The sequence below is a fragment of the Stegostoma tigrinum genome, chromosome 33 (genome assembly GCF_030684315.1).
Source record: "Stegostoma tigrinum isolate sSteTig4 chromosome 33, sSteTig4.hap1, whole genome shotgun sequence".
Taxonomy (NCBI): domain Eukaryota; kingdom Metazoa; phylum Chordata; class Chondrichthyes; order Orectolobiformes; family Stegostomatidae; genus Stegostoma; species Stegostoma tigrinum.
Window position 1 is genome coordinate 32,736,993 of NC_081386.1, and position 26,506 is coordinate 32,763,498.

Sequence of the window (26,506 nt, forward strand, 5' to 3'; positions counted from 1 at the left end):
CAGAAGAGAAACAGGAATAAATGTGTCTTTTCCAATTGGCAGGCAGTGACGAATGGGGTACCTCATAGATCAGTGCTACGCTCCCAGTTATTCATAATACATGTTAATTATTTAGATGAGGGGACTAAAAGTAATGTCTCCAATTTTTAAGATGACACAAAGCAGGGTGCGAGGTGAGCTCTGACAAGGATGCAGAGATACTTCAGTGTGACTTGAACGAGTTGAGTGAGTGCACAAACACCTGGCAGGCATAGTATAACATGGATAAATGGGAGGTTATCCAATTTAGTAAAACAGGAAGGCAATTTGTTAATTGAAAGACTAAATTGCGAGAGCGATAAATGTTTAACAAGACCCAAGTGTCATCGTGCATCAGTCATCGAAGGTAAGTGTGCAGGTGCAGTAGGTGAAGAAGGCAAATGGTATTTTGGTCTTCACAGCAAGAGGGTTCAAGGACATAGAGTCGCTACAGTGCAGAAAACAGCTATTTGGCCCATTGAGTCTGCCCTGGCCCTCCAAACAGTGTTCCACCCAGACCCACCCACCTCCTCCCATCCTATCTCCTGGAACGCCTCACTTAGCATGACCAATCCACCTAACCCACACATCTTTGGACTCTGGGACTATAACAGAAAACAGAGGACCCGGCACAAACCCAGGCAAACACGAGGAAAAAGTGTAAATTCTACACAGACAGTGACCCAAGGCTGGAATTGAACCCATGTCCCCAGTGCTATAAAGCAGCAGTGCTTACCGTTGAGCCACCATGCTGCCCTACAGGAGTGGGGATGCCTGGCTGCAATTACACAGGGCCTTAGTGACACCATACCTGGAACGTTATGCACAGTTTAAGTTTCTATGTGAAGGAAGTTCTTGCCATACAGGGAGTGCAAGTAAGTTTTACTAGACTGATTTCCTGGGATGGCAGGACAGGCATACAAGGTGAGATTCAATCAGTTTAGGTTACATTCACTGGAGTTCATAGATCAAGGGGAAAATCTCAGAAATCTATAGAATTCTAACAGAACAAGGGGTAGATGTGGGAAGGATGTTTCCGATGACTAGGAAGTCCAAAACCGGGGTCAAAGTCTAAGGGTTTGGGATAAAACATTTAGGACTGGGATGAGGAGAAATTTCTTCATCCTATCACAGACAACATTTGATGCCAAAACATTGTATGATTTCAAGGAGGAGTTGGATATTGCCATTGGGGTTAAAGGGATCAAAAGGATACGGGGGTGGTAACAAGTTGTTACATTGGATTATAAACCATAATCATACTGAATGGCAAAGCAAGATCAAAGAGCTGAATGGTATGCTCGTGGTCCCATTTTCTACATTTCTAGGTTTATTCCTCAATCTACATTACAAAAATAGATCCTTTGTCTACCATTTGACTGTTGTTTGTGGGTTTTTGTTCTGCATAACTCCTGTAGGCATCACAAGGCACAGATGCTGCCGTTGACATCCGAACATTATGGAGTAAATGAAGACAAGTCTGTAATGCAAAGCCCTCATGAACATATAGCACGGGTAAAGTTACTGGAGTCTGCACAACAGAAGGAAGAAAAGTGGTACTCAGCTACCATAAGAGACAGAAACAACTGGGATTGTTTACTCTGGAACAAACATGGAGAAAGGAGAAGGCCAGTCAGTCCCTCAAGACAGCCCCACTATCTATTTAGATTGTGGATAATTTGTATCTCCATTCCATTTACTCAGTCTTATATCCCTCAATAATCTTACTCAGCAAACGCTTTGTCTCAAAAGCACCAATTTACTTGTTGGGCCGAAGAGCCTGTTTCCACACTGTAGGGAATCTAATCTAATTCAACACCAACAGCCACATCCTTTAGTTATCACTAACTTTTGTATGAAAATCTACTTCATGCTTATACCCCTTTGGATTATCCCTAACGTTAGGATTACAGGATTGCAGGACAGAGAACAAGTGAGAGAGAAAATGACAGAGAAAGATATAGAAATGCAAACATAAAACTGGAGAGTAGGTCATTTAGCCCACAAGCATGCTCACCATTCAATAACATTATTGCAATGTGACTGAGTATCAAATCCAGACCCCTACCTATTGCTGATTACCTTTCATAGAACATAGAACATAGAAAAGTACAGCACAGTACAGGACCTTCAGCCCACGATGTTGTGCTGTGGAATAATCCTAATCCAAAACTAAAATAACCTAACCTACATTCCCCTCAATTCACTGCTGTCCATGTGCATGTCCAGCAGTCGCTTAAATGTCACTAATGGCTCCGCTTCCACGACTACCACTGGCAAAGTATTCCATGAGCTCACAACTCTCTGGGTGAAGAACCTTCCTCTGACATCTCCTCTATACCTTCCTCCTAACACCTTAAAACTATGATCCCTCGTGGCAGTCAATCCTGCCCTGGGGAAAAGTCTCTGGCTATCGACTCTATCCATGCCTCTCATTACCTTGTACACCTTCATCACCTTGTACCCCTCACTTGCCAAGAATCTGTCCATAATATAAATCTAAGAACCGCGATGCTGGAAATATTAAACAGCTGAGGTCCCAACACCGATCTCTGTAGGTGTCACATATTGACAACCTTAAAACATTTTGTTGAACTCTGCTTCCTGTTCATCAGCCAATGGTGTTCCATAACAATATGCTAACACCTACATCAGGAGCTTTCATTTTCTACAATACCTATACACACAATGGTCAAAGTCCCCATAACTCCACAGAACCACAGGGGTGCTCTAAGAGAGATGATGACCAGTGCAGAGTTGAACCTGACAGTCACCATGCCTCAAGTGAGGGCTGAGATTGAGAAGGCAGAATTTTCACAGTGACCCCCCCTGTAGTGACTATATCCTTGAACTGAACCCAGGCTATCAGCATTTCTCTGCATCACAAATCAGCCATCCAGCCAACTGAGCTAACTGCTTCTGTAAAGCACATTTCATAACCTCTGCAATACTCCACTCTAGTTTACAGCTAAAGTGTGGTCAGTTACATTATAATAGCCAGCTGCAGCTAACTTGCACACAGCAAGATCCCAAACAGTCAAATCTTTTTAAAAATCCAGTTTTTAAAGTGATTCAGGATTCGGAGGGTCACTCATTGAAGACATATGGGACTTCACATTAAAGCTGCAAGTGAAAGCCAGCACTTCCAGCAGAGCCACACTCCCTTAATGCTGCAGTGAAGAAATAGGAACATAGGCACAGACCATTCAGCCCCTCGAGCCTGTTACATCATTCACTAAAATCATGGCTAATCTGTAACCTGACTCCTTAGGCCTGCCTTTGGCCTTTATCCCTCAGTAACTTTGCTTACCAAACATTTATAAATCTCAGATTTATAATTAACAACTGATCCCAATATCATCTGCTGTTAGTGGAAAAGTGTTCCAAATATCCACTACCCTTTGTGTCAAAGAACTTCCTAACATCACATCTGAAGTCAGGACTTAATTCTCAGATTATGTACCTTTGTTCTAGAATCCCCCAATCAGTGGAAATAGTTCCTTTATCTGCCCTGTCTTTTCCTGATAATATCTTGAAGATTTGAACAGATCACCCTTTAACCTTCTAAATTCTAAAGAAAACATCTGATGTGTAATCTTTCCTCATAGCACTTGAAATCTGGGTATTTTGATATCTGGAAGCAGTGTCAATCAAGAGGTGTTGCTGAGGCCAGGATTTTCTCCATTACTACCCTGCCTCGGATTCTTGAGAAAGTCCAATGAGACAGACAAATTCTAGTTGCTGGGTGTCTCTTATGATGCAGCTCATAGTTGGAAACACTGTCCACACACTAACTCATGGCATCCCCAGCAGACACTGCTAAACCTCTATCCATTATTTAACCAGCAGCAATAGCATGCGGTCTCTTTGCCATTTAATTATTCCTGCAACGATTAACAAATGGAATTTGGCTCTGATCTCGAGTGCAGGAAAAGTTCTGTGATCCTGAGGGAGGTTAAAACACTTCACATTTTACCCACAACATATCCTGAACTGCAGAAGCATTACTGAAATTTGATATTCCTCTGCTGCACTTAAGTAGAATACCAGAAAGAGATTAATTGTTCCTTCACTCTAGGCTTTGTAAAAGTGCAAGTACTAGCTAATGCATGAAATATTTGAAATCTAACACCTTAGGAGGCAGGGTGATTAAAGTTCAATGATTTTAGTTGCATCTTTATGTATTGGAGGCAGATTGCAGCTCCAAATTAAAACTGCAGTCAGCAAATTGAGCAAGTAATTTAACTCTATCTTTTAGACTCTTTGACTCATGGTTTAAAAAAAATGACAGGTACAACCAATTGCATGGAAAGAAAATGCATTGGTGTGTGAGATACCAGTCCTAGAAATCCTGGGATTATGAACAGAGTAGCTACTGCATCCCAAATGAAATTTGCCAGTGCCTAATTAATCCAGGGAATCTTGCTGGATGTTCTGTCCGTTTTGAAAAGAAGCAAACGCCCATGTGCAAATAAATGCTGGTCAACTTACAGCCAGCTGTTGCTGCAGATCTTTGATTTGAGTCTGGAGGGCCTCCATCTGTTGGCTTGGTCTCTTTGGGTTTGTGGCAGAATAAGAAAGCTGAGACAGGCCATTTAATGCCTGTTTTAACCTCTCCACATCATTTAACAGCTCAGTGATCTACGAAAGGGAAGAAAAAAAATTAACAGTCTTGTCAATTCACATACCAAGGGTTTGTTTCATAAGGCAGAATGGTAAAGGGTCTCAATTTGATTGGGAATCAAATATATTTTAGAACAATCCACTGGGGCTAGAAGAAAGTCTCACGAGAACATAGTACCTTTCAGAGTCTCGGGGCATTCTGAAGTGCATCACAACCAAAAGATTATGTTCCAAAGTGTAGTTGCTGTTAAAGTGTAGGAAACACAACCAATTTGCACACAGCAAGTGCCCACAAACACAAGTGTGACATGAATGATCAAATGCTATTTTTTTTCTGCTGTTGGCTGATGAATAAATATGGGCCAGGACAATCAGGAGAAATCCCTGCTCTTCTTCAGATAATGTCCTCCCTGACCCCACATCCCATAGTAGTATGCAGCACCTCAGTTTAATAGCACCTTTAAAAATAAGCAGTTCTGACAGTACAGCACTCCCTCAGTACTACACTGCATATGTCAATTTACACTGAATCAAGATTTCTAAAATAGGATTTGAGAAACAAATAGATAGTTTGACATAACAATCTTTCCTGAAAGTACTGAAATTGCAAACATCTGCAAACAAAGGCTGAGCAATAGAGTACCTCGGATGGCTGATGCAAAATGCCTCTGGGAACTCATCCTCAAAATCATTACTACCAAAGCACTTATACACATCCCCAGTCTTCTCTCACTGGAGCTCCCAGACTTCTTGAAAGAGCAGATATTGTCCCTTTTGGAAGAATGTAAATATTGGGCAAACAACATGTTCCTTGGCTTAGCATCATGGCTCCCCATATAACAAACAGATCAGCTTAGAAACATATACTTACTGCATATGTGAAAGCAAGAGCCAATCAGGGTCATTCTATTGTATGCAAAGTCAACGTTCTATTGTATGCAAAGGATTTATTTTTCTATAGTAAACCCAAAGTAGATAACATGGACCCCAATGTGGTAAGCACTGCTGCCTTACAGCACCAGGGACATTGAGTCAGAGCATTGGGTCACTGTCTGTGTGGACCTTGCACATTGAGTCTGCGAGGCTTTCCTCCCACAGTCCACAGCTGTGCAGGTTAGTTGGATTGACCCTGCTGAATTGTCCCATAGTGTCCAAGGATGTGGTTTATGCAGGGTAATGCATGGTAAATGCAGGATTATGGGATTAGGCCAGGGGAGTGGGTGTGGACGGAATGCCCTTCAGAGGGGCAGTGCAGACTCGATGGGCCAAACAGCCTCTAGCTGCACTGAAAGGATTCTATGATTCTACAATTCAATTACCTCCAATATCACAGTACCGATACTTTGGTCATGTTAATAGTTCTACCTAAAAACTAGGCAAGTTTTCCAGCTCAGGAAAAGTAAAGATGCATAGAATCTACAAGAAGAAAGGGGTCATTTATCCCAATTGTTCTATACTGGAGGAGTAAACTACTGCAAATGCTGGAATCTGGATTGAAAACAAGAAATGCTGGAGATCACAGCAGGTCAGGCAGCATCTGAGAGAGAGCAAGCAAGCTACCATTAAGTCTAGATGACTCTTCATCAGAGCTGAAGTGCTCTATACTCGTATCAATTTTCACAAACGTCCTCCCACTATTTACTTTATCTCAACATGAGTTTGCATTCCTTTCTCCTTCATGATTATCTAACTTCCCTTTAAATGCACCTGTACTATTTACCCCAACCACTTAAATGAGATCCACATTCTCACCACTGTCTGACTAATGAACTTGTTCACTTGCTTCCTGGATTGAATTAGCACTATTGGATATGAAATGGGCTGGAGTTTGACTTCCCTTACAGAAGCAAATCATGTTAAAACAGAAAGAAACTGGTTAGTCTCAAAAAGAACCTCCCAGCCCACAATGCCCGAAAATCCACGTAATTCTTTTTACTCTACCTTGTTATCTTTGGCCTCAATTTGTTTTGCAGATTCCTGAATACTTTTCTGCAGATCACAGATTGTTGCTATGGATTCGTCATATTTATTTTTAAGCTCTTTAATTTCTTGTTCAAAGCTGAAGGAACGCGATTGAAAAGTCTCCTTTTCATCTTTTGCCGATAGCTCTTTCTCTTTGGCACGTAATATTTCGGTGCACATTTGCTCCTCCTTCTCTTTCAACTCTGCCAAGTCTCTATTTAATGAAATTACCTGCGCCTCTAACTTACTCTTCACCATTTCATGCTCTGATAGGTCACTTGCTTCTTTTGCTTTTAGATCTGTAATTGTCCTACTCAGGGCTTCAGTATCTGCCTGCAGTTTGGAAATCTCTGCAACTTTTCCCTTCAATTCCTCTTCTCTCTCATTCAGCTGGTTCTTTAGTCTGGCAATATCTGTTTCCATCTTTTCTTTCCATTGTGTATGCTCCAGAAGTGGTAGAGAACTCTTCTTCTGATCGTCTAATTGCAGCAACAACGTTTCTACCTTTTGCTGCTCCTGTGCACAAGAATTCCACATCTTCTCCTTTTCTTTCTGCAGCCCCAAAAGTCTGTTGTTCAGTGAAGTTTTCATTGTCTCAAACTCTTCCACAGGGATGTACTTTAACTGTATGCTCTCTTTTAATGCCAAGATATCTGATTGCAGTTTGGCATTTTCCTTCTTTGATCTTTCACTTTGCAACTCAACATCTGCGTACTTCCTCATCACTTTTTCCACATGCTCATCCTTTTCACCCATACCATTAACAAACTTGTTTTCCATTTCTTCATATATATCTTTGGAAACATAATGTTTCTCCAAGTTTTCTTCCAAATGTCCAACCGTTTTCTTCAACTCTTCAGTCTCTTCCTTGTACCTTTTGGCTTCCTCTTCAAATGTAGAAGATTGCTGAGTCTTTTCTGTCAACTGATTCATCAGTTCTTTCAAAGTGACATTAAGTTCGTTTTGCTTCTGTTCATAATTTTCCACAGGAACATACTGTGAGCTGAGGGATTCTTGTAGCATATGAAGCTCATTCGCAAGGCTCTGTTTTTCTTTGCAAAGCTCAACTGTTTCTTCCTGAACTTTCTTGTATTTTGACAAAATCTCATCAATTTTCTTCTGCTGTTCCTCCATTCTGCTGTTCAGGATAATCTTCAATTCTTCATGCTGCTGAAGGGGCATGTACTCTTTTTGCATTCGATCTTGAAGGATGGCTAGCTGTTCTTTCAACTGATTTTTCTCTTGTTCACCTCTTGCCATTTCATCCTGTGCTTCGCTGAATTGCTTTGTCGCCACTGCCAATTCATGGGCAGCTTTTTCTGATGCAGTAGTCAGAACCTTTCTCAATTCCTCATGTTTTTCCAAGGGGACATACTGATTCTTCACAGAGTCTTTTAAGGTCGCAATTTCTTCCAGTACATTTTCTGTCTGCCTCTGTGCCTGGCTATACTTCCGGCTGAGTTCTTCCAATTCAGTCTTCAATTTGCTAACAATGGAATTCAGTGTTGTTATTTCCTCCCTGTGCTTTTCTGGGGATACATACTGAGTCTGCACACGATTCAGGTTGTCCTTCATTGCATTCTTCTCAACTTTTAACTTTTCTGACTCTTTCAAAGCCTCCTTATACTTTTGTGACACCTCAGAAACCTGCTTGGTCAGGTCTTCAATTGTTTGGTTCATTGAAGACTTTAATGAGTCAAGTGTTTTCAAAGGTACATACTCCACTTGAATTTTGAGTTTCAAGTCTTCCACTTCAGCTTTAATGCGAACATTTTCCTGCTGAGTAGCATCATTTTCTTTTTGTAGCTTTTGTTGCTTTTGGGTTACATCAGAAATCTTTTCACTCTGATTGTCAAAGGAACTCTTTAACAACTGATACTGTTCAATCTTCACACATGTAGCTACTTGAGCCCTCTCTCTCTCCAGGTCTTTCTGCAGCCGGACCACTTCCTTTTGAGCGCTTTCACATTTATCCTTTGCTTCTACCACCTGCTTCTCCTTCTCTTCCAAACCATTGATGAATGAATTCCTCATATTCTCAAACTCTTCAGCTGGTACGCACTGCAATAGTTTCTTTTTCATGCTCTTCAGTTCATTCTCCATTCCAATAATCTTTCTCTCTGCTTCTTGCTTCTTTTGCTCTGACATGGTTAAAGCCTCCTTCATCCCTCTCACCTCCTCCTTGTATCGGTCCACTTGCTTAACCTCACCCGACTCCTGTATTGATAAAACGCCAAGTTTTATTTGGTTTTGGAGTCTCTCCACCTCCGCCAGTGCTTCCTCATGCTTCAATTTCACATCTTTCAACTGAGTTTTGAGCTCATCCACTGCTCGATTGTTTCCCACTGAACCTTGTTTTGAAAGGTGATCTTTGAGCGCATTGACATGGGCTTGCAGGAGCTTCACTTTTCCTTCCGATTCGAACATTCGCTTTTGTACTTCGCTTAAGGCATCCTCCAACTGCCTTATCTGCTCTTCCGATTCCTGTTTCACACGTTTGCACTCGTCGTTTAAGACTTCACAATGTTTATTCCTGTTCGACAACTCCAGCTGGAGGTTGCTTACCTCCTTCCGTGCCAGCTCAAACCTTTTCCTCGTCATCTCCAAGTCCTTCCTCAAATTCTCATTTACCTCAGGCATGCTCTGAAACGGTGCTAACACCTCACTTGATCCAACAGCTGATTTGAGAGGGTGCTGAAAGACAAATAGATTATTACAACAATCCGCAAAAACAATAAATTATACTAAACTTTAAGAGACTGCTTTGTTTATTTCCAAGTGCAGTAATTATAGAGATGCTGCCATGAACTCAAAATCTCACTTTCGTTAACGTGGGACAAAGCCTATTCTCTGGAATGAACTGCTAGTCAACAAAATAATAATTTCTGAGAATGAGAATCTGGTCAGATCAACAGTTGCAAATCTGAATTGCAAGACATTTTTTCTTAATAAAATTAGAATATTTTACAACCTATTTGGGCATCAACTTCCAATAAACACCCCAGCACCCAAACCTAATTTCTATCCCTCAGACTCCACTCTCGCAGGTACTTCTTGTCTTCTGCACCACCATCTGCAATAACCATTTAGTCATCGAGTACTATTCACTAAATTAAAAAGAGTGTTATGATGCAAAATGGGGGCCATTCAGCCCTTCACAGTAGCACTGGCTGTCATAGAGTCCAAGAGACAGAACTTTCAGTCCAACTTGTCCAAGTCGACCATGTTTCCCCAAATTAAACCAGTCCCATTTGCTAAAGTTTGGCCCATATCCCTCTAACCTTTCCTGTTCAGGTAGATGTCCAAATGTCTTTTACATGTTATAACTGTACCTGCATTTATCAATGAGCATTACAAATTTGATACGATTCTCCTGCCTCATTCCTTACTCTTACACTTGTTTCTATTCAAATCATCATCCAATGCTCTCTCAACTGACTCACATGAACCTCTAACACACCTCCAGGCAGTGCACTCCAAACCTTTTTAAGCTTACACCACATACCCTGTGTTTGCAAATCATTTTAATTCTGTGTCCTCTCATTCTGTATTCTTTCACATTTGGGAAGAGTTTTTCCCGAACAACACCTCACATGATTTTGAAAAGATTATTACAGCTACTTTTAGCATTCTTCTCTCCAAGAAGAAAAGTTCCAATTTCTTCGATCTTTCCTCATAACTAACGGTCCTCTTCCTTGGAATCATTTTTGTAAGATAGTGCCTGCTGAAATGGTAACCAGCCTGTCCTTTTTTATTGTATGCCTGTTTCATATTAATTGCTTTCTAATAAGCAAGTTCATGATCTTTCAGTCATTTCTTCAGATTTTAAGAACCTCCTTTAGAACAAAAAACTTTTCACATTTTATAATCACTGCCCATAGCCAATCTTCCGGGCTGTTATAAAGCCCTCAAAATGTTTAATTGACAGCATGCACTTTGTGGTGAAAACATGCAACTTATCCAAGGAGCCTCCACATGTGCCCCCACATATTGCTCACTGCTTTTGTGAAAAGGTAAATGTGCCTTAACAATTGAAAAAAAAATAACAATCAGGAAATTGTTCACAAAGCAACAAAAACTTCAACCAACTGATGGCAAAAAACACAGAAGTTAGTATGATTACATTGAAAATTGTTGAAATTGCTATTTCCTAACTAAAAAGGCAATAAATACTTTTTTAAAATAAGAAAACTACTAAAGTGAATTGGTTCAAGTAGCGTTTATAACGAAGTAAAGAATATTGATTCAAAGGAGATGGTCAGAAAAGTTTGTTGTCCCTACCATCCTTAAACAAAATGAGTTTTTGATTGTGCTTTTGCAAGGCACATGTTGGAAAGAAATATCTTAGTAGTAGTTCTAGCCTCACAAGAAACATCAGACAACAGTAGATTAAGCTTTATTAGGATATTATTCAGCATTAGTATTGACTAGAACTTCAGCATCAATAAGTGAGGCTGTTAATATCTTACTCTTGATTGGTTTTTGAGATCAGCTTCAGCTCATCTTTATTCTGTTTTCAGACCTTTACAAGAAGAGAGGAAACCTCTCCAGAGTGGAAACCACCCTCACAGTGAACAAAGCGATATGTACTGCACATAAATTTAACCTCATAGGCTGCTCCAATTCAGATTAAGAAGCAAATTTACAAACATCAACCTAATCACTTGGAATTGATTCAATCTTCTAATTATTTCGCCAGGCTGAAGTGTAAATGTTTGCATACTCTAAGGAGCGCAAATAAAGCAAGATTGGAAGTGATTAACTGTTCTATGAACCCAGGGAGAAGTGATGGCTTAGTCAGTCTCTCTGGGCAATTAATTTAGAGGCCCAGATTCAAGCTCTAGGGCGTGTGTTCAAATCCCACCATGACAGCTGATCAAACTTAAACTTGGTCAATAAATTTGGAATCAAAAGCCAGTCTCAGTAATGGCAATCAAAACCCATCACTGACTGACATCAAGAACCCTCCTGTCTCCATAATGCACTTTAGGGAAGAAAATCTGCCATCCTTACACTGCCTGGCCTAAACGTGACTCCAGACCTGTAGTAATGCGACTGACTCTCCACAGCCCTCAGTTCAAGGAGTTATTCCCAACACCAAAATGGCCGCAAGCACATGCGCTCACAGACAGCGACACCAGCTGGTCACAGCTAGCACCCATATTGCTGACATCACCACGTGAGGATGCACATGAGCTGATGTCATCACATTCAGCACTCAGTGATACCTGCACAGCACGTGTTGACGACTTCACAAAAGGTTGGTGTGTAGGTGCATGCATTGTCTGAACACATGCAGCTATAATATTTGGTTGTCAGTGGGCCCTGTCCTGGGAAGGTGCACACATTTCCAAAGGTTCAGGGGATGAGGATGGAGTTTGGGAAGGAGACTGGGAGTAAGAGGGGAGATGGAGTGGAGACCAAGGGGCAAGGCAGAGGGAAAAGAGGTTTCTGCCATATGCCTCGTCACCCTGAACCTTCAAGAAGCAAGCAGTGAGGGGGAGCTTGGTAACAGGGACAGACCCAGGGTCAGCACCCAACTCCCCTTCTAGGGCACTGTCTCCCACATCATCCCATTACCCCCCACATTGTTTCAAGAAGACCAATTTCACTTGTGGGAGACTTGAAAAGAAACTGTAAAACAAATTAAAATAAATTATGGACAATTACAAACAACTTATTTTTGCTTTCAATGTATTTATGTAGCAGTATTGACCACATCCTTGAAAACTGACCCAATCATGTTTTAATTTGCAGAACTTCTAAAAAAACTTTCCTTCCCCTTGGGTCTCCCATCGGATCTCAGCTCGTCCAGAAACCCCTAAGTCTGATTGCTGCCACTCTGCCTTTAGCTTACCCAGGAGCACGAGATATTAAATTCATCAAGTGACCATTGATCATCTTCATTATTGATAGTTAACCAATGTATACACTGAAATCCTTCAAGACTACTCTCACCAAATCAGAAACTCATTTTCTTTGTTCTCCATAGAAACAGAACATTTTTTCAGGCAGTTACAACACTAAATCTTTACTACATTCCTTAAACCCTTCACATTAGCATGTCAAAAAAAAATTACCTGTGATTCTGTGACAGGAAAATTAGCCTGCTTTGCAGCCATTTCTTCTTTCACTATGAAGAAATGAAACATAAAATAATCATTCAATCTAAATATTGCAAGCATATAACCATTTTCTTAATTAACTCCATCCCCTCCAGAACATTCAGCTAATTACATGGACTGTTGCATTGCATCATGTGCAACAAACAAAGTACACCCATAATTAAACAGTAATCTTTTACCAGGAGGAAGCAGCAACATTTGCACTATATTTCATTAGGCGACAAGGAATTCTCAGAATTCATAACACATCTTTGTTAAGAGTTCGTCTTCATTTCTTTTGGTATCAGGCAACAAATTAATTCTGATTAAGTCAAATTCTATTTGGAATCTGGATTCAAACTAAATGCAGTTTTCGGAAATTAAAGCGTACACAGTCTGCTGGCTTTAAAGGGATATGTATTCACACAGTGCCTTTTACACGACAAAAGGAGTAAAAGCATTTTACAGGAATATTACAAACAAAATTCAATGAGCCAGACAGCACAGATTTAATCACAACTGGAAACAACAGAGGAAATAATACAGAAATTTGCTTTCTTTATCCCTCACCCCTAGTGACTAAAATTTGAAATGCAGTTGCTGGACATTTTAAATGATACTTCAATAAATATTTGTAGAAATACCAGGATATCAAGAAGAGAATGGAGGTTAACGTCTCACTGATTTATGGAGTGAATGCAGATTTGTTGAGCTGAATGAATAACACAGCACCAGAGGAGGTCAGTGTGAATATTTAAAAGTTAAAAGTAAAGAGGAACCTAGTTGCAGTTAGAAGTTGCATTTTGAGGTGGGAATTTAAATGCATCTCACAACCCATGGGCATCACTAAAAAGGCCAGCACTTACTCCCCACTCCTAATTGCTCAGAGGGCAGTTAAGAGTCAACCACATTGCCGAGAGTCTGGAATGTGTTGGACAGAATGGATAAAGGCAGAAGATTTTCTTCCCTAATGGGCATCAGTGAACAAGGTGGGTTATTTTACAACAATTAGCAGTGGTTACGTGGTTGGCATTGGGCCAATTTTTAAATTCCAAGATTTAAAAAAATAAAATCAGCATCTGCCGTAGTGGGATTCAAACCCATGTCTCCAGAACATTAATCATTACTAGGCCAGTGACATTACCACTTTCCCATTCAGCAAGTGTTCAATGTGCACAACTGATATCTAAATGGGAGAAAATTCTCGATTCCATGATATTAATCATCCTTAATCCTTTGATAATTGCCAAAAACCATTTTTTATTGACACCATATCACTAATGGCACAAACAAATTGTTGATGTGCTCTGTGGTAGAAGGTTTGAAAGTATTAATATCCTTTCAGGATTTGGACAGATCAAAGACATTTAAATACCTTCTACGACCACTGTCATTGTTTTGGTTCATTCACATCTCTGTACTTCACATGGGGCAAGTAGTAGTAACACTGAACGTATCAACAAAAAAAATTAACTGCATTAAATCACTCTCAGACAGCAATGAGAAACTTTGCTTTGCTTTCAAGTTGCCTTAGTTTTTTTTGATTAACTCTCAGTAACCCAAGTAAGGGCAAGGTTACAATCTATGGACAAGTAGCAAAATAAACCACCGTTCAGGAATGAGAAGAAATATTAACACTGCTCGCTCAATATTTATAATCAACAGAATTAATCCCCAATAATGCAGGTCTACCTTGTCATAGTGGTAATGTCTCTGAATTAGTAATCCAGAACCCTCAGCTGCAGCTGTTGGGTCATGGATTTGGTCCCCACCATGGCAAAGAGTGGAATTTAAAAAGCAATAAAAATAATTCAGATTTACATGCCAAGTAATAATACCTTAGCTAAACCAAATCAGATATGCAAATAATTTCAGGTTAATCATGGTAGATTTATCTACGTCACAGTAATTGTCATCCAATTCAACATTTCTTTGCTCACTATTCCAAATTCAAAAGTTTCGAGCCCATCAAAATTTTTAAAAAGTAATGATTTATAGCTCTTAAAAAAGGTTCAATCTTACCCTTTACCATTGGGATGCCCGCAGTCATCTGCTCATAGAAGTGCCCACTCTACATTAATTAAAACACAAGGTTTCATTAATAATTATATTTCAACTCAAGTTGAACAAGAACAACTCAAGTTCATATAACAACTTTAATGTGATGAAATGCAACACAGCAGCATTAGACCACCTTCTCCAGCTTAACATTTCTGAGATTCTGTGAAGTACTGCAGATACGTGGAAACACCACAATCAGCAAGTACGCATCCAAGCCACTTGTCATCCTGACTTGGAAGTATATCGCTGTCCCTTCACTGTCCTTGGGTCAGAAGTCTGGAACGCTTTCCTGAACAGCTCCGTGAATCTACCAACAGCATGTGGGCTACAGTGGTTCAAGAAGCTCGTGATTTTTGTTTTAAACATAAACCTGGCTGATTCATTTGGAACAACTAGCACACAAAATAAAAGTGAAGGAAGTAGAGGGGAAAATAGCTGGTGTAAAAGGGAGTGAGGAAACTCTGACTTTGAAGCTGGAATTAAGAGACATGCGGCCACCGTAGACATTCAGAGTGCTACAGCCTGACTTTGGACTGTTTTATACTTTCCTGGGAAAGTATGAGACACAGGCAGACCATGTCAGGGGCAGGAAATCCTCCACAATGACAATCAGATGGGAAGTCTCAAATATGTTTCTACAAACTCTAGCTGGTGAAAAATACCACAATCTTTTTATTCTTGGCAGGGTTAGGGCTACGAGGTGGGCAGGAATGCAACAGAGCAAAGTGAGCTCTCAAAATCTTGTGTAGCAATTTCAAAACATTACAATAGGATGTATTCAAAAACATGAGCACCAGCCACCAACAGTGTTATAAACAGTCAAATTATCAACCAAATCTGAACAACTTACTGCATAACCACAGCTAAAGAGAAGCAAAGCATCTGGACAAGCAAAATTAACAAGTCGAAGACATCCTTCAGTCTCTCCAACCAGCTGCTCACTGAGAAAGGGAACAGCTGATAAAGTAACTGGCCTCTGTCGACACACAATACTTCAAAATCTAATTTGGAACAGGATTCATTAAAATGTGCAGTGCTGGCAACAAAACACGAGTTGGAGAGATATCCTGAGAAACTGTAATGAGAGGAGAACGCTCTTGCATTTATATAGTATCCTTTGCATCCTTGGGAGTTTTCAAAAGTGTCTCCAAAACAGTCAAGTACTTTTGAGGTGCAAATACCATCGTTATGTGAGAAACACAATGGTCACTTTGCACACAGCAAGCTCCGACAGACTGCAATGGTAATAATCTGGTTTAGTGATGATGGTTGAGGATTATGTTTTTGCGCTCATCACGAGTGAGAATTTTTGTGCTCTTCTTTCAGATTACTATAGGGTAACATCCAGCTGCGAGGACTGATAGCACTTTGGTCAAACGCCTTGCCCCCAAGATGGCCAGTGCCAGTCAACAATGTACTGGAGTGTCAGCTTTGCAATGCAAGACAACTGATGATTGGACTGAATGGGGTACAGGACTTAATAGCAATGATGAATAAAGCAATGGGTTTGAATCACAACGGCGATTACTTTAACATGCAAGCATACATGTCATGTATTCATGCAGAAGTCATCCATGTACCTCATATGTTCGAAGCTTGGCTCTCAGGCTCTCGAGTACCTTCATATTGTCTTCCTGTTCTCGGTCTCGTGCCAGCAAAAGGTTTTTCAGCTGCTGTCTCTGAAAGATTAAACACCGTACAGAAGCATTAATCACTCCTTGTTCCCAGTACCATTTGGATTTAACAAGTAAAACTCCAATCAAGCAACTTGCCCCCACGCAGAAGGTATAAAAATACATAATCACATCCAGACTGTAAACTGATCACCTAACCCATGTTAGGGGCAAACAGACATGAGGAGGCCATTCTGTCCCTTTTATTCCAACTGAATATCTTGGTTTAGCAGCAATGATTCAGCTCGGAACATACTAATCTCTCTCTCTTCCCGACCGCCGCCCCCCCCCCCCCCCCAACCCTCAATAAGTTTTTAAAACACATGGGTTAGGGATAGGGAAGGCGGGGGAAAGCATCCTAGATTTCCACCGGGCTGTGTATGACCAAGTGATTCAGGACATCACCCATCAGCATTGTTCAAACTGTAAGGCTTTACCCCATTCTAGTTTCCTGCCACCAGACGAAGAGTGAAAGAAAAATATTAACTCATCAAATCATCAGTCAGCGTTAAACTGTATGTTAAGATTGTGCCACAGAAAAATCAGCAATGACATCATGTCTTCTATTGTCAGGCTAAAAATTCAAGAGACAGAAAAGACCAGGAGCAACTCAACCTGTAGGGCTATCAGCAGACTCCCAGTAAGCCAGCAAGGTGTTTAACAAAGAGCAGATTTATGATCAATGTCAAGTATTTATTTGTACAGAGGTGGAAGAAGATCCAGGAGAGGTTCCAGAGCTGATTAGTTACAAAAATGTTGAATTTATTTAAGAAATAGCCATACCCTGCAACAAGGAAGATTAGGCATTCAGAAAGAACCAAATCAAAATGTATGAAGGACATTTCTCATCTCAACACAGAAATATTGTGACTAACAATGAAGGTTCAGTAAGTGAATTCCTATCAAATAAATTCAATCATTTCTTTGACAGAATGGGATTGGAGAAAAGCACAAGTATGAACTCGGTGAAATACAGTAAAATCTTGAAAGTTGCAGCATGCTGAATGGTTTGGCCTACACACAAGTCATTTCATCTACAAAGTGCTCTAGCATGTAAAAATCTGATAAAGTGATGTTTCAATTCAATACAAAGATCACTTTAAAGCATTAGTAAATAGAATAGCAAAAGACTGGGATCTTTAATTTTGCCCAAAGGCTTGAGCTATAAAAGAGTACGTGGACAAATCAGCACCTCAAAGACACAATAAAAAGAGAACAAACTGCGGACGCTAGAAATTATAAACAAAGATAGAAATTGCTGGAAAAGCTCAGCAAGTCTGGTGGCACCTTTGGAGAGAAATCAGAGATAACGTCTCAGGTCCAGTGACCCAGGCAAGTTCTGAGGAAGGGTCACTGGACTTGAAACGTTATCTATGATTTCTCTCCAAAAGGTGCCATCAGACCTGCTGAGCTTTTCCAGTCATTTCTGCTATTGTATCTCCAAGCCACATCGGAGCAAGATTACAGGATAAAACATAGCTGGAGATTATTCCAGAAAAGATTCTAAGTTAAATTGGAAGAGTAGAACAAGGGGATACCAGTTCAGATTAGTTGCAAGAAAATTTTGACTGTTAAGTATAAGGAAGCACTTCTTCGGTCAGTGACCTATACAGGAACAAACTCTCAGGTCGGTCATCCAACCAGATTAATCCTAACAGGCTAAATCATCTCCCTCACTTGCAATTGTCATGTAATTATCTATTAGGAGTGATCGTTGCAAATAAAAATTCATGATAGGGTTATGCTTTCAGAAAGTAAATAAATTGACATCCCATAGCCTCCTTCTGCATCACAGGTTCAACAGGCAATAATGTAAAGTTTACAGAAACTTCCTGAAATTATAATTTCATTCAGAGTTGGATTTGCATGCGTTTGATGGCTAATATCTATTTGATGCTTACAAAGATCGTGAAAAAGGAACCAACACAAAATTTTCCACCTCGCTCAGAAGGTGACACAGGTGTGTGTGAGAATTGAGAAAAGCTAGAAGGATCAGAGTACAATCTTAAAGCCCATCCTTATTGTGGTTGAGAGGTGGAGACAGCATGAAGGTATACAGAAGAGACGAGATAGATGTAAGCCCACCATTATAATCAGATTTATAACATCTGATGACTGTAGGAAGTTAGAAAGAGGCGAAGAATTCAATAATTCCAAAAATTTCAGCTTGGGAGAAAAACCACTGAGTCTGAACTAAATGTAGAAGAAAGACGTGCATGAAGAACAGTTGATTTTTCAGTTACGACTTCTTTTAAATAAAACATACCTCACTTTGAAGATCTCCCACTGCCTTGCACTCCTATATAACAGGAATAACAAAATTGATTATCAAGTGGAACACACACTTCACTTTGGCCACATCTTCATCTCTAGTCCCTCACAGCAATACTCTGTAACACTGATTCCAGTTAACTTTGGGATTTTCTTTCTAAACGACTAATATACCTTCAGTTAAGATCCCAGGCTCTTATTGATGGCACCAGCAAAGCTGGAAAGAGTTCAAGAAAAAAAAAAAGTCAAGGTGGGTCAACAAATTGTGGCTAGCAGATGCCAAGATGCAAGTTTTTAACAAGTCAGCAGATCAGAGTAAAGAAAAACTGGAAGACAAAGAGAAGATCCACAGTTTAAGTCATGGAAAAGAATTAAGCTGAAGTAGAACATGACGCAAAGAAAGCTCAATCTCCAAAGTAGGACAGAAGCAAGGAGTTAAGTTTGTAGGATGGTCTATAGAAGGAGCAGGGAGGAAGAATGACTCCAATATCGAAAACGGTGAAAGGCACACATTAACTGAGACACATATTCACACAAACTCCACAGATGAGGAAATAAGCCATTTAACAATTGTTTATCTTCAGTGTAAAAATTATCATGTTATCAGGAAAATCAAACAAATAAGCCACAAAGCTCCAAAATGATGCATAAAATTATGGCATAGAGTCAGACACCAATATGACTAATTTGGAATTATAACATAACTGCTCACTGTTGTGCAACTTTGGGTATGTTTTTAAAATCTAAAACCAGCATTGCAGTTTCTGTTAAAAGGCAGTTGCTAAATAATTAATAACTTTTTCAAATGGCTTTGCTAATTTATCAAAAATATGTATAGTTTAAGGGATCAGATTTACCAATGCAACTCAGCAGTTCAGTAAGAGGTGGAAGTCAGGTGGTGGTGATGGTAGATGGAGGGATAGGGAAGGAGGGAGAAACTACTTTCTAGCAAATAACAGATGTAATTATTTAATGAGAAAGAATGAATATTGAATTAACAAACTTTTCTTAAAAACAGCAATAAGTACAACATTACATATTTCAAAGTGGAAATCAGACACAGGACAAAGGTTATTAAAAATAGGGTCAATTTGAAAGAATCTATATAAAAGATGTAAACATGAGCAGAAGTGGTAGCTTTATGCAAATATTTACGTTTTCCTCAAAGCGATCAAACAGTTGTAATATGTTTGAATCACCTGCCTCAAGATTCACTTCAAATTCTGGGAGCTTAAAGCCAGGAAAAAAAATGTTTAGTATGATATATTAGTATAGCCTTGAGACAGCAGCTAATACACTTATAGAATAAATACTAGAAAATAAATTTCAGTGCACTGCATGGATAGCATTCTAATAAATTAGACCTTTAATAAATTATATTTCTCTAAAGTAAATTCAGAAATGCTCAACAAGAATTGATAGACATAGCACAAGGCCAGCTCAACAGAGAAACCATACTCTCTCTGGAAGTACGCTTGCAGGCAGTGCATCTCAACTCATCATTCTTAGAAACATCAGGACTCAACATTCCATATTGACACTACTAAGAGTGTACAATGGTGTCCTGTAGACCCTTGAACCTATTCAAGTGCCTGGTAAGGAATGGGAACATGACCCTCAGTTGGATGGGAGCCAAAAAGCTCACCATCTTGACTTCTTTGGTACAGTTCTGAGCTCATTGGTTAAAAAGGTTCCAACAATCGGCTGACAATTTACTTTATTTCAAGGGGTTGGTGATTTAAGTGTCTGGAGACACAGGGCAGCACTTTCTGGGTAGCTGTTTTCTTCAGAGGGAAGATGCAACAGGTAAGACGCAAGGTGGCGGGGAGAGTGGGGAGTTCCCTATCTTTTCTGCGAGAGAGCAGGATACTGAGCTCAACATACTCTGTGCCCACAGCTCGGTTGTTTTCTGACATCACTGTATCGCTCAAAACTGTCACAGATTAGATGCTTTTCCTGTATATTTCACTAATGTATCATATCTTAAATGTATAGCATATATTTATTCTTAGTAAACTTCCTTAAAATTTTTTACAGTCAACCGTTCATCTTCGGTATCTGTGGGTGCCGAACCCCAAAATCTTACAGTATTTCATTACACAAGCTCCCTATTTTGGCTGCTAGATTGGAATCTTGCAGCACAGGCAGAGGCCATTCATTTCATCATACTTGTGCCAGCTCTTAGCAAGAGCTGTCCAATTCATCCTATTCACCTCCACTTTCCCTAGAGCTCTGTACCTACATGTCAAATTGCCTCAAAAGTGACTACATACCCACCACCCTTCCAGGCAGAGTATTTCAACTCATCACTAAGTCTCATCATCCTTCTGATCTTTTACCAATTTCTATCTGCACTGCTCTCCGCATCCATTTTTCTCAAAATGCATAACTGTGCATTAACTTTCATCTGTCAGGTGTCTTTTCACTTCATCAGTCTACGGCATCCCAAAACCTGCTACTTGTGTGGCTACAAACTTTGAAACACAGTCCCCCTCTTCCCAAGTCCTGGTCATCAACGATGAGGCAACAAACAGGCATGCAAATGGGTTAGATTCAGCATCTAAAGCAAAGCTGAAACTTCCTTCACCCAAATGCTCAACACTGAAATAACACGTTTCACTTATTCAATTCAGCCTCATTACTCTGTGCACTTGGGCAAGCTGAATCCGATTGGACAAGATTCTGCTGCACACATCTAATCTCGCACCAAATTACATTCTCCCTTCACTTCCTCTACCCCCTAACTGCATGACTTTAAAGATTCAAACCATCTCAGTGACACCACCCCTGTACCAGTTCTTTAATCTGCCCCAGCCCTACAATCTTTGGAAATCTCCTCATTCATACAGTCAGAGTTGCACAGCATGGAAACAGGCCCTTCAGTCCAACTCCTCCACACCAACCAAACATCCTAAATTAATCCAATCCCATTTGCCAGCATTTGGCCCATAGCCCCTTAAACCCTTCCTATTCAAATACCCATCCAGATGCCTTTTAAAATGTTGTAATTGTACCCAACTCCGTCACTTCCTCTGACAGCACATGCCATACACAGACCACACTCTGCATGAAAAAGCTGTCCCTCAGGTCCTTCTTAAAATTGTTCCCCTCTCATGTTAAACCTATGGCCTCTAGTTTCGGACTCCCCTACCCTGGGAAAAGACCTTGGCTATTCGTCCAGTTCCAGGATCTCATTCATTCTCCACATTAACACTCCACCGTACTGTGAACCACCTCGGCCCTGACCTCTGGAGATATTATGCCTCTTTTGCCTCCTTCAGGGCATTTCTTAAAACCTACTTCTAACCAAACCTTTGCTTACCTGTTCTAATATTCTCCCATCTGTCTCACTTTATAATTGCTCATGAAACGCCTTGGATATTTTACTATGTAAAAAGGTGGTTGCTCTATTCAGGTGGTTGCTGTACCTGATTCAGTTGCTTCTGAAGTCCACTCAGTCTCTCTAGAAGCAGCCTCTGATCTTGTTGATGCTTTTTCAACTTGCCTTTGAGGTCCTCATTTTCAATCTGAAGCTCCTAGACATATGATTAGAAAAGGAAATTAAACATTTTATTCTGAACTTTTCTTTTCTTAAAGCAAAAGAAGATTAGTTCTGAGGAAGGATCACTCGGCCTGAAACATTAACTCTGATTTCTCTCCACACATGCTGGCAGACATGCGCAGCTTTTCTAGCAATTTCTATTTTTGGCTCCGATTTACAGCATCTGCAGTTCTTTTGGTTTTCATTAAGAATAAAATTAGATGTGTGGCATGGCGGGTCAGTGGTTAGCACTGCAGCCTCACAGTACCAGGGACCTAGGTTTGATTCCAGCCTCGGGCAACTGTCTGTGTGGAGTTTGTACATTCTCCCCACGTCTGTGTGGGTTTCCTCTGGGTGCTCCGGTTTCCTCCGACAGTCCAAAGATGTGCAGACTAGGTGGATCGGCCATGAGAAATTGCCCATAGTGTTCAAGGGTGTGTGGTTATTGGGGGATGGGTCTGGGTGGGATGCTCCAAGGGGCAGTGTGGACTTGTTGTGCCGAAGGGCTTGTTTCCACACTGTAGGGAATCTAATCTAAAAACTCAAAACTCAAAACCTCCACCTACTGCCTGAAAAATGTGAAGTGGTTCAGTTTCACAACAGGAAATTATGTGATGTTAAATCCTGTCTCTCTGTCCAAGTGGATGCAGAAGATCCCAAAGCATCAGCTCCTCAAAAGTAAACATTAGCAATGGGCAGCAAATGCTGGCCTTGCCACTGATGCTTAGCAATGGATGACACTAATTAGATGAGATTTCCCTGTGACCTTGGGCAATAGTCACCCTTCAGTCAACATCAACAGCAATTCGATCACTAACTTGTTGCCATTTGTGGGAGCTTGCTGTATTCAAACCAGTTGTCACATTTCTTGCATTGGAACAGTGACTACATTTTTAAAAGTACTACATTGATTGCAAAATTGTAATGTTTGAACTGGGGACAACGAAACAGTAAACAAGCTCCCACAATACAATAACTAAATGATGACTAACATCTAAAAAGACTTACTGAACGATGAAACACTGTTGAGGGTACCAGGGAATAAATCACCATACCTCTTTCCAAAACAGTAGTTTTGAATCACTTACACTGCAGGGTGCAGATTGCACACATAACTCATTTAAAAAACAGCACAGACAACTGCGCAGCACACCCTCAACAAGACAATGGGAGTGTCAGACTACATTGTACTTGTGTCTCTAGAACGGGTCAAGGAAACTGCAATTTTCTGGCTCAAAGATCAGAACATGTCTGGCATAATTCTCTTCAAAACAGGTACAACATGAGAAACAGGAATAAGAATTGAGTTTTCAGTCATCAGATTCTAATTTACTCTCCCTACACTTACAACGTGACCTTGTGCAATTTTTAATTTCTTATAAACCCAAGGGACAATAGCCAAGTTAGTACTTTTAAATCTGAATTAATGAGCAAGTAGTGCACAAGCTGCAAATAGAATTTAGAAAAGTATATTTATACACTCGCACTCAAAAACTAGTCATAGTTGTAACATATTTCATATAAAAATACACCAGCCTCTGACAGAAGTTCTGGACAAATTCAAGCCTCTGAAGGTGCTATTATTTTTACAAAGACTTCTGCGTAATTGTTACTTTTTAAAATTTTACACTTTGCATTGATGCTGGCTGAATCTCTGCTCAAAATGTTTGTCATGTACACTAAGCCTCAGAAATAGTCACGGGGCTAAAAGAAACTGGGCAAAGGATTAAGATTCAGAATTAAACTAAAATTTGGCTTTGTCAGAATGCTCATTGCCAGTGAATGATTTGCATAATACATAACCATCCTCCTTAGAACAGAGAATGGTCAATAGGGGGTTTGAGAGGTGGTCAAAATCGAAGGGAACATTGACTGAGGTAAGATGGTGGGAAACTGACTCCCGTGGCAAAAATTTCAGCAACTAGTGAACTCAGATAGAATGCAAAAAGCATCACGGAGCTAGAAGGGAGGTGGAGTGATTTCTTAATAGTGAGTTGGTATGATCTGGGTCTTGGAAGCAGCTTCAATAGCAACTTTCAAAATGGGTTTGAATAATTTGAAGGATGAAGGTTATGTTATGGAGAAAGAACAGGAAGCAGAACTCTCAAACTGCTGAGTCAAACAGCTAGCAATGACATATTGGGCTGAATGATCGAGAACAGAAAGAAACCGTTCTCATTCTATCATTGTCAACTCAGCAATCAGTCATTTTGAAAATCCACCCTTCCCCAGTGTTATTATCAAGATAAATATTCTCAATCCTCATTCAAATGCAGCGAGGTCTACATGTCAAGTGTGGCAGCAAGCATTTGGGATTTTCCATCACTATCACACTACATCCGTATTCTCTTTCGACATTAACCGTGGCTCAGTTGGTAACACTCCTACATCAGTCAGAGAGTTGACTTCAAACCCTTATCATAGGGACTTGAGCACAAAATCCAAAGTCAAGACATCAGTGTGCATTTCACATGAGCCTTTCAGACTTAGGCCCTGTCTACTCTCTCATGTGGGTAACGAAAAAAATGTCATTACATTCTGAAGCATAGACTGGTGTTGATTTGTTTTATGTTCACTCTGTTTCTCTCTCCAAAGACGCTGCCTGACCTGAGTATTTCTAGCATGGTTTTAATTTCAGATTTACAACTTCTGCAGCATTTTGCTTGTCATGTCGTTTCACAAATTTCAACATTTTTGTTCATTTCTGATAAACATCCAAGGGCTGTAATAAGCCAAATAATTCTGAGGGGCAAGAGATTAAAAATGAACAGTAGCTGTTTAAAGCTCTTTAGACAGTGCACTACACTAATACCTTTACAATGCGCTGCTCCTTCTGATTCGGTGCTGTCTGTGTTTCAGTTTGAAAATGCCTTTGATCTATTTTCTGTGACAGTTCAGAAGCCTGCATAGATACCAATGAAAAAATAACTTCATGTTTAAGGGATAGAACAAAATCCACCTTGATTAAATACTAAATTTTCTAATCACAGACCAAACAAGTGTCAAACCAGTTTGCAGTGACTTATCAACACTGAATAAGGAGGAGCCCAACATCAGGGACAGTCAGATGGCATTTAGTGCGGTCTTTCCCCGGCTTCATCCTTACAGCTTTGCAAACAGGAAAGTAATAGGATTAGATACTTTAATATTTATGACGTGGTTGCATGGCAACCACCAGAAGTAAAGTGGATTATCTGCGATGGATAACTTTGTCCATAGGTATCGTTTCATTAATGTAGACACATACTTCGTTGAGCACGCTCAAAGCTTTGGCAAAAATCTGTAGCTCGGGTTGTGGGTGAGGTTGTTGACTTGCTCGCCGAGCTGGCTTGTGTTCATTCAGACATTTCGTCACCATGCTAGGTGGCATCATTAATGGAGCCTCCAACGAAGAGATGTTATTCCACTCCGCTTGGAACTGATACAGTCCGGTCTGTTACGTTGAGTACTGTCATTTCCGATTTTCATCTCTACAGGTTTGTATATTGGGCCAATTCTTAACAACTGCACCAGTCGCGAACCATTTCAACTCCCCCTCCCATTCCTCAGACGACATGTCCACCCTGGGCCTCCTGCAGTGCCAGAACGATGCCACCTGAAGGTTGCAGGAACAGCAGCTCATATTCCACCTGGGAACCTTGCAGCCCAATGGTATCAATGTGGATTTCACAAGCCTCAAAATCTCCCCTCCCTCTACTGCATCCCAAAACCAGCCCAGCTCACCCCTGCCTCCTTAACCTGTGCTTCCTCTCACCTATCCCGTCCTCCCACCTCAAGCCGCACCCCCATTTCCTACCTACTAACCGCATCTCACCCCCTTGACCTGTCCATCCTCCCTGGACTGACCTATCTCCTCCCTACCTCCCCACCTACACACACCTTTACTGGCTCCTTCCCCACCTCTTTGACCTGTTTGTCTCCTCTCCACCTATCTTCTCCTCTACCCAGCTTCAATCCACCTCTCCGTCTCTCCCTATTTATTTCAGAAGCCCCTTCCCCTACCCCTCCCCCATTTCTGATGAAGGGCCTAGACCCGAAACATCAGCCTTCCTGCTCCTATGATGCTGCTTGGCCTGCCGTGTTCATCCAGCTCCACACCTTGTTACTTCAGATTCTCCACCATCTGCAGTTGCTATTATTTCTCTCCAATTCTATATGTTTGATCGAAGTATGAGTGGAGAACCATGCCCTGAGGAATTCCCATTTGAGTCCATGCTCGGCTTGGGCTACGATGGTTACTTTGTCCCAGTTAA

General features: G+C 40.6%; 1 protein-coding gene across 1 annotated transcript in view; it reads right to left on the minus strand.

The window, feature by feature from the left end:
* LOC125467282 (uveal autoantigen with coiled-coil domains and ankyrin repeats-like) overlaps window positions 1-26,506 on the minus strand; it is a 157,122-nt gene that overhangs the window by 4,031 nt on the left and 126,585 nt on the right. Inside the window, exons 7-14 of the mRNA XM_059639263.1 lie at window positions 25,066-25,155; window positions 22,141-22,248; window positions 18,708-18,740; window positions 16,349-16,447; window positions 14,730-14,778; window positions 12,684-12,736; window positions 6,583-9,297; window positions 4,510-4,659 (exon numbers count right to left, since the gene is read on the minus strand). Coding sequence (XP_059495246.1) covers window positions 4,510-4,659; window positions 6,583-9,297; window positions 12,684-12,736; window positions 14,730-14,778; window positions 16,349-16,447; window positions 18,708-18,740; window positions 22,141-22,248; window positions 25,066-25,155 — 3,297 coding nt within the window. The remainder of the gene's footprint in view (window positions 1-4,509; window positions 4,660-6,582; window positions 9,298-12,683; window positions 12,737-14,729; window positions 14,779-16,348; window positions 16,448-18,707; window positions 18,741-22,140; window positions 22,249-25,065; window positions 25,156-26,506) is intronic.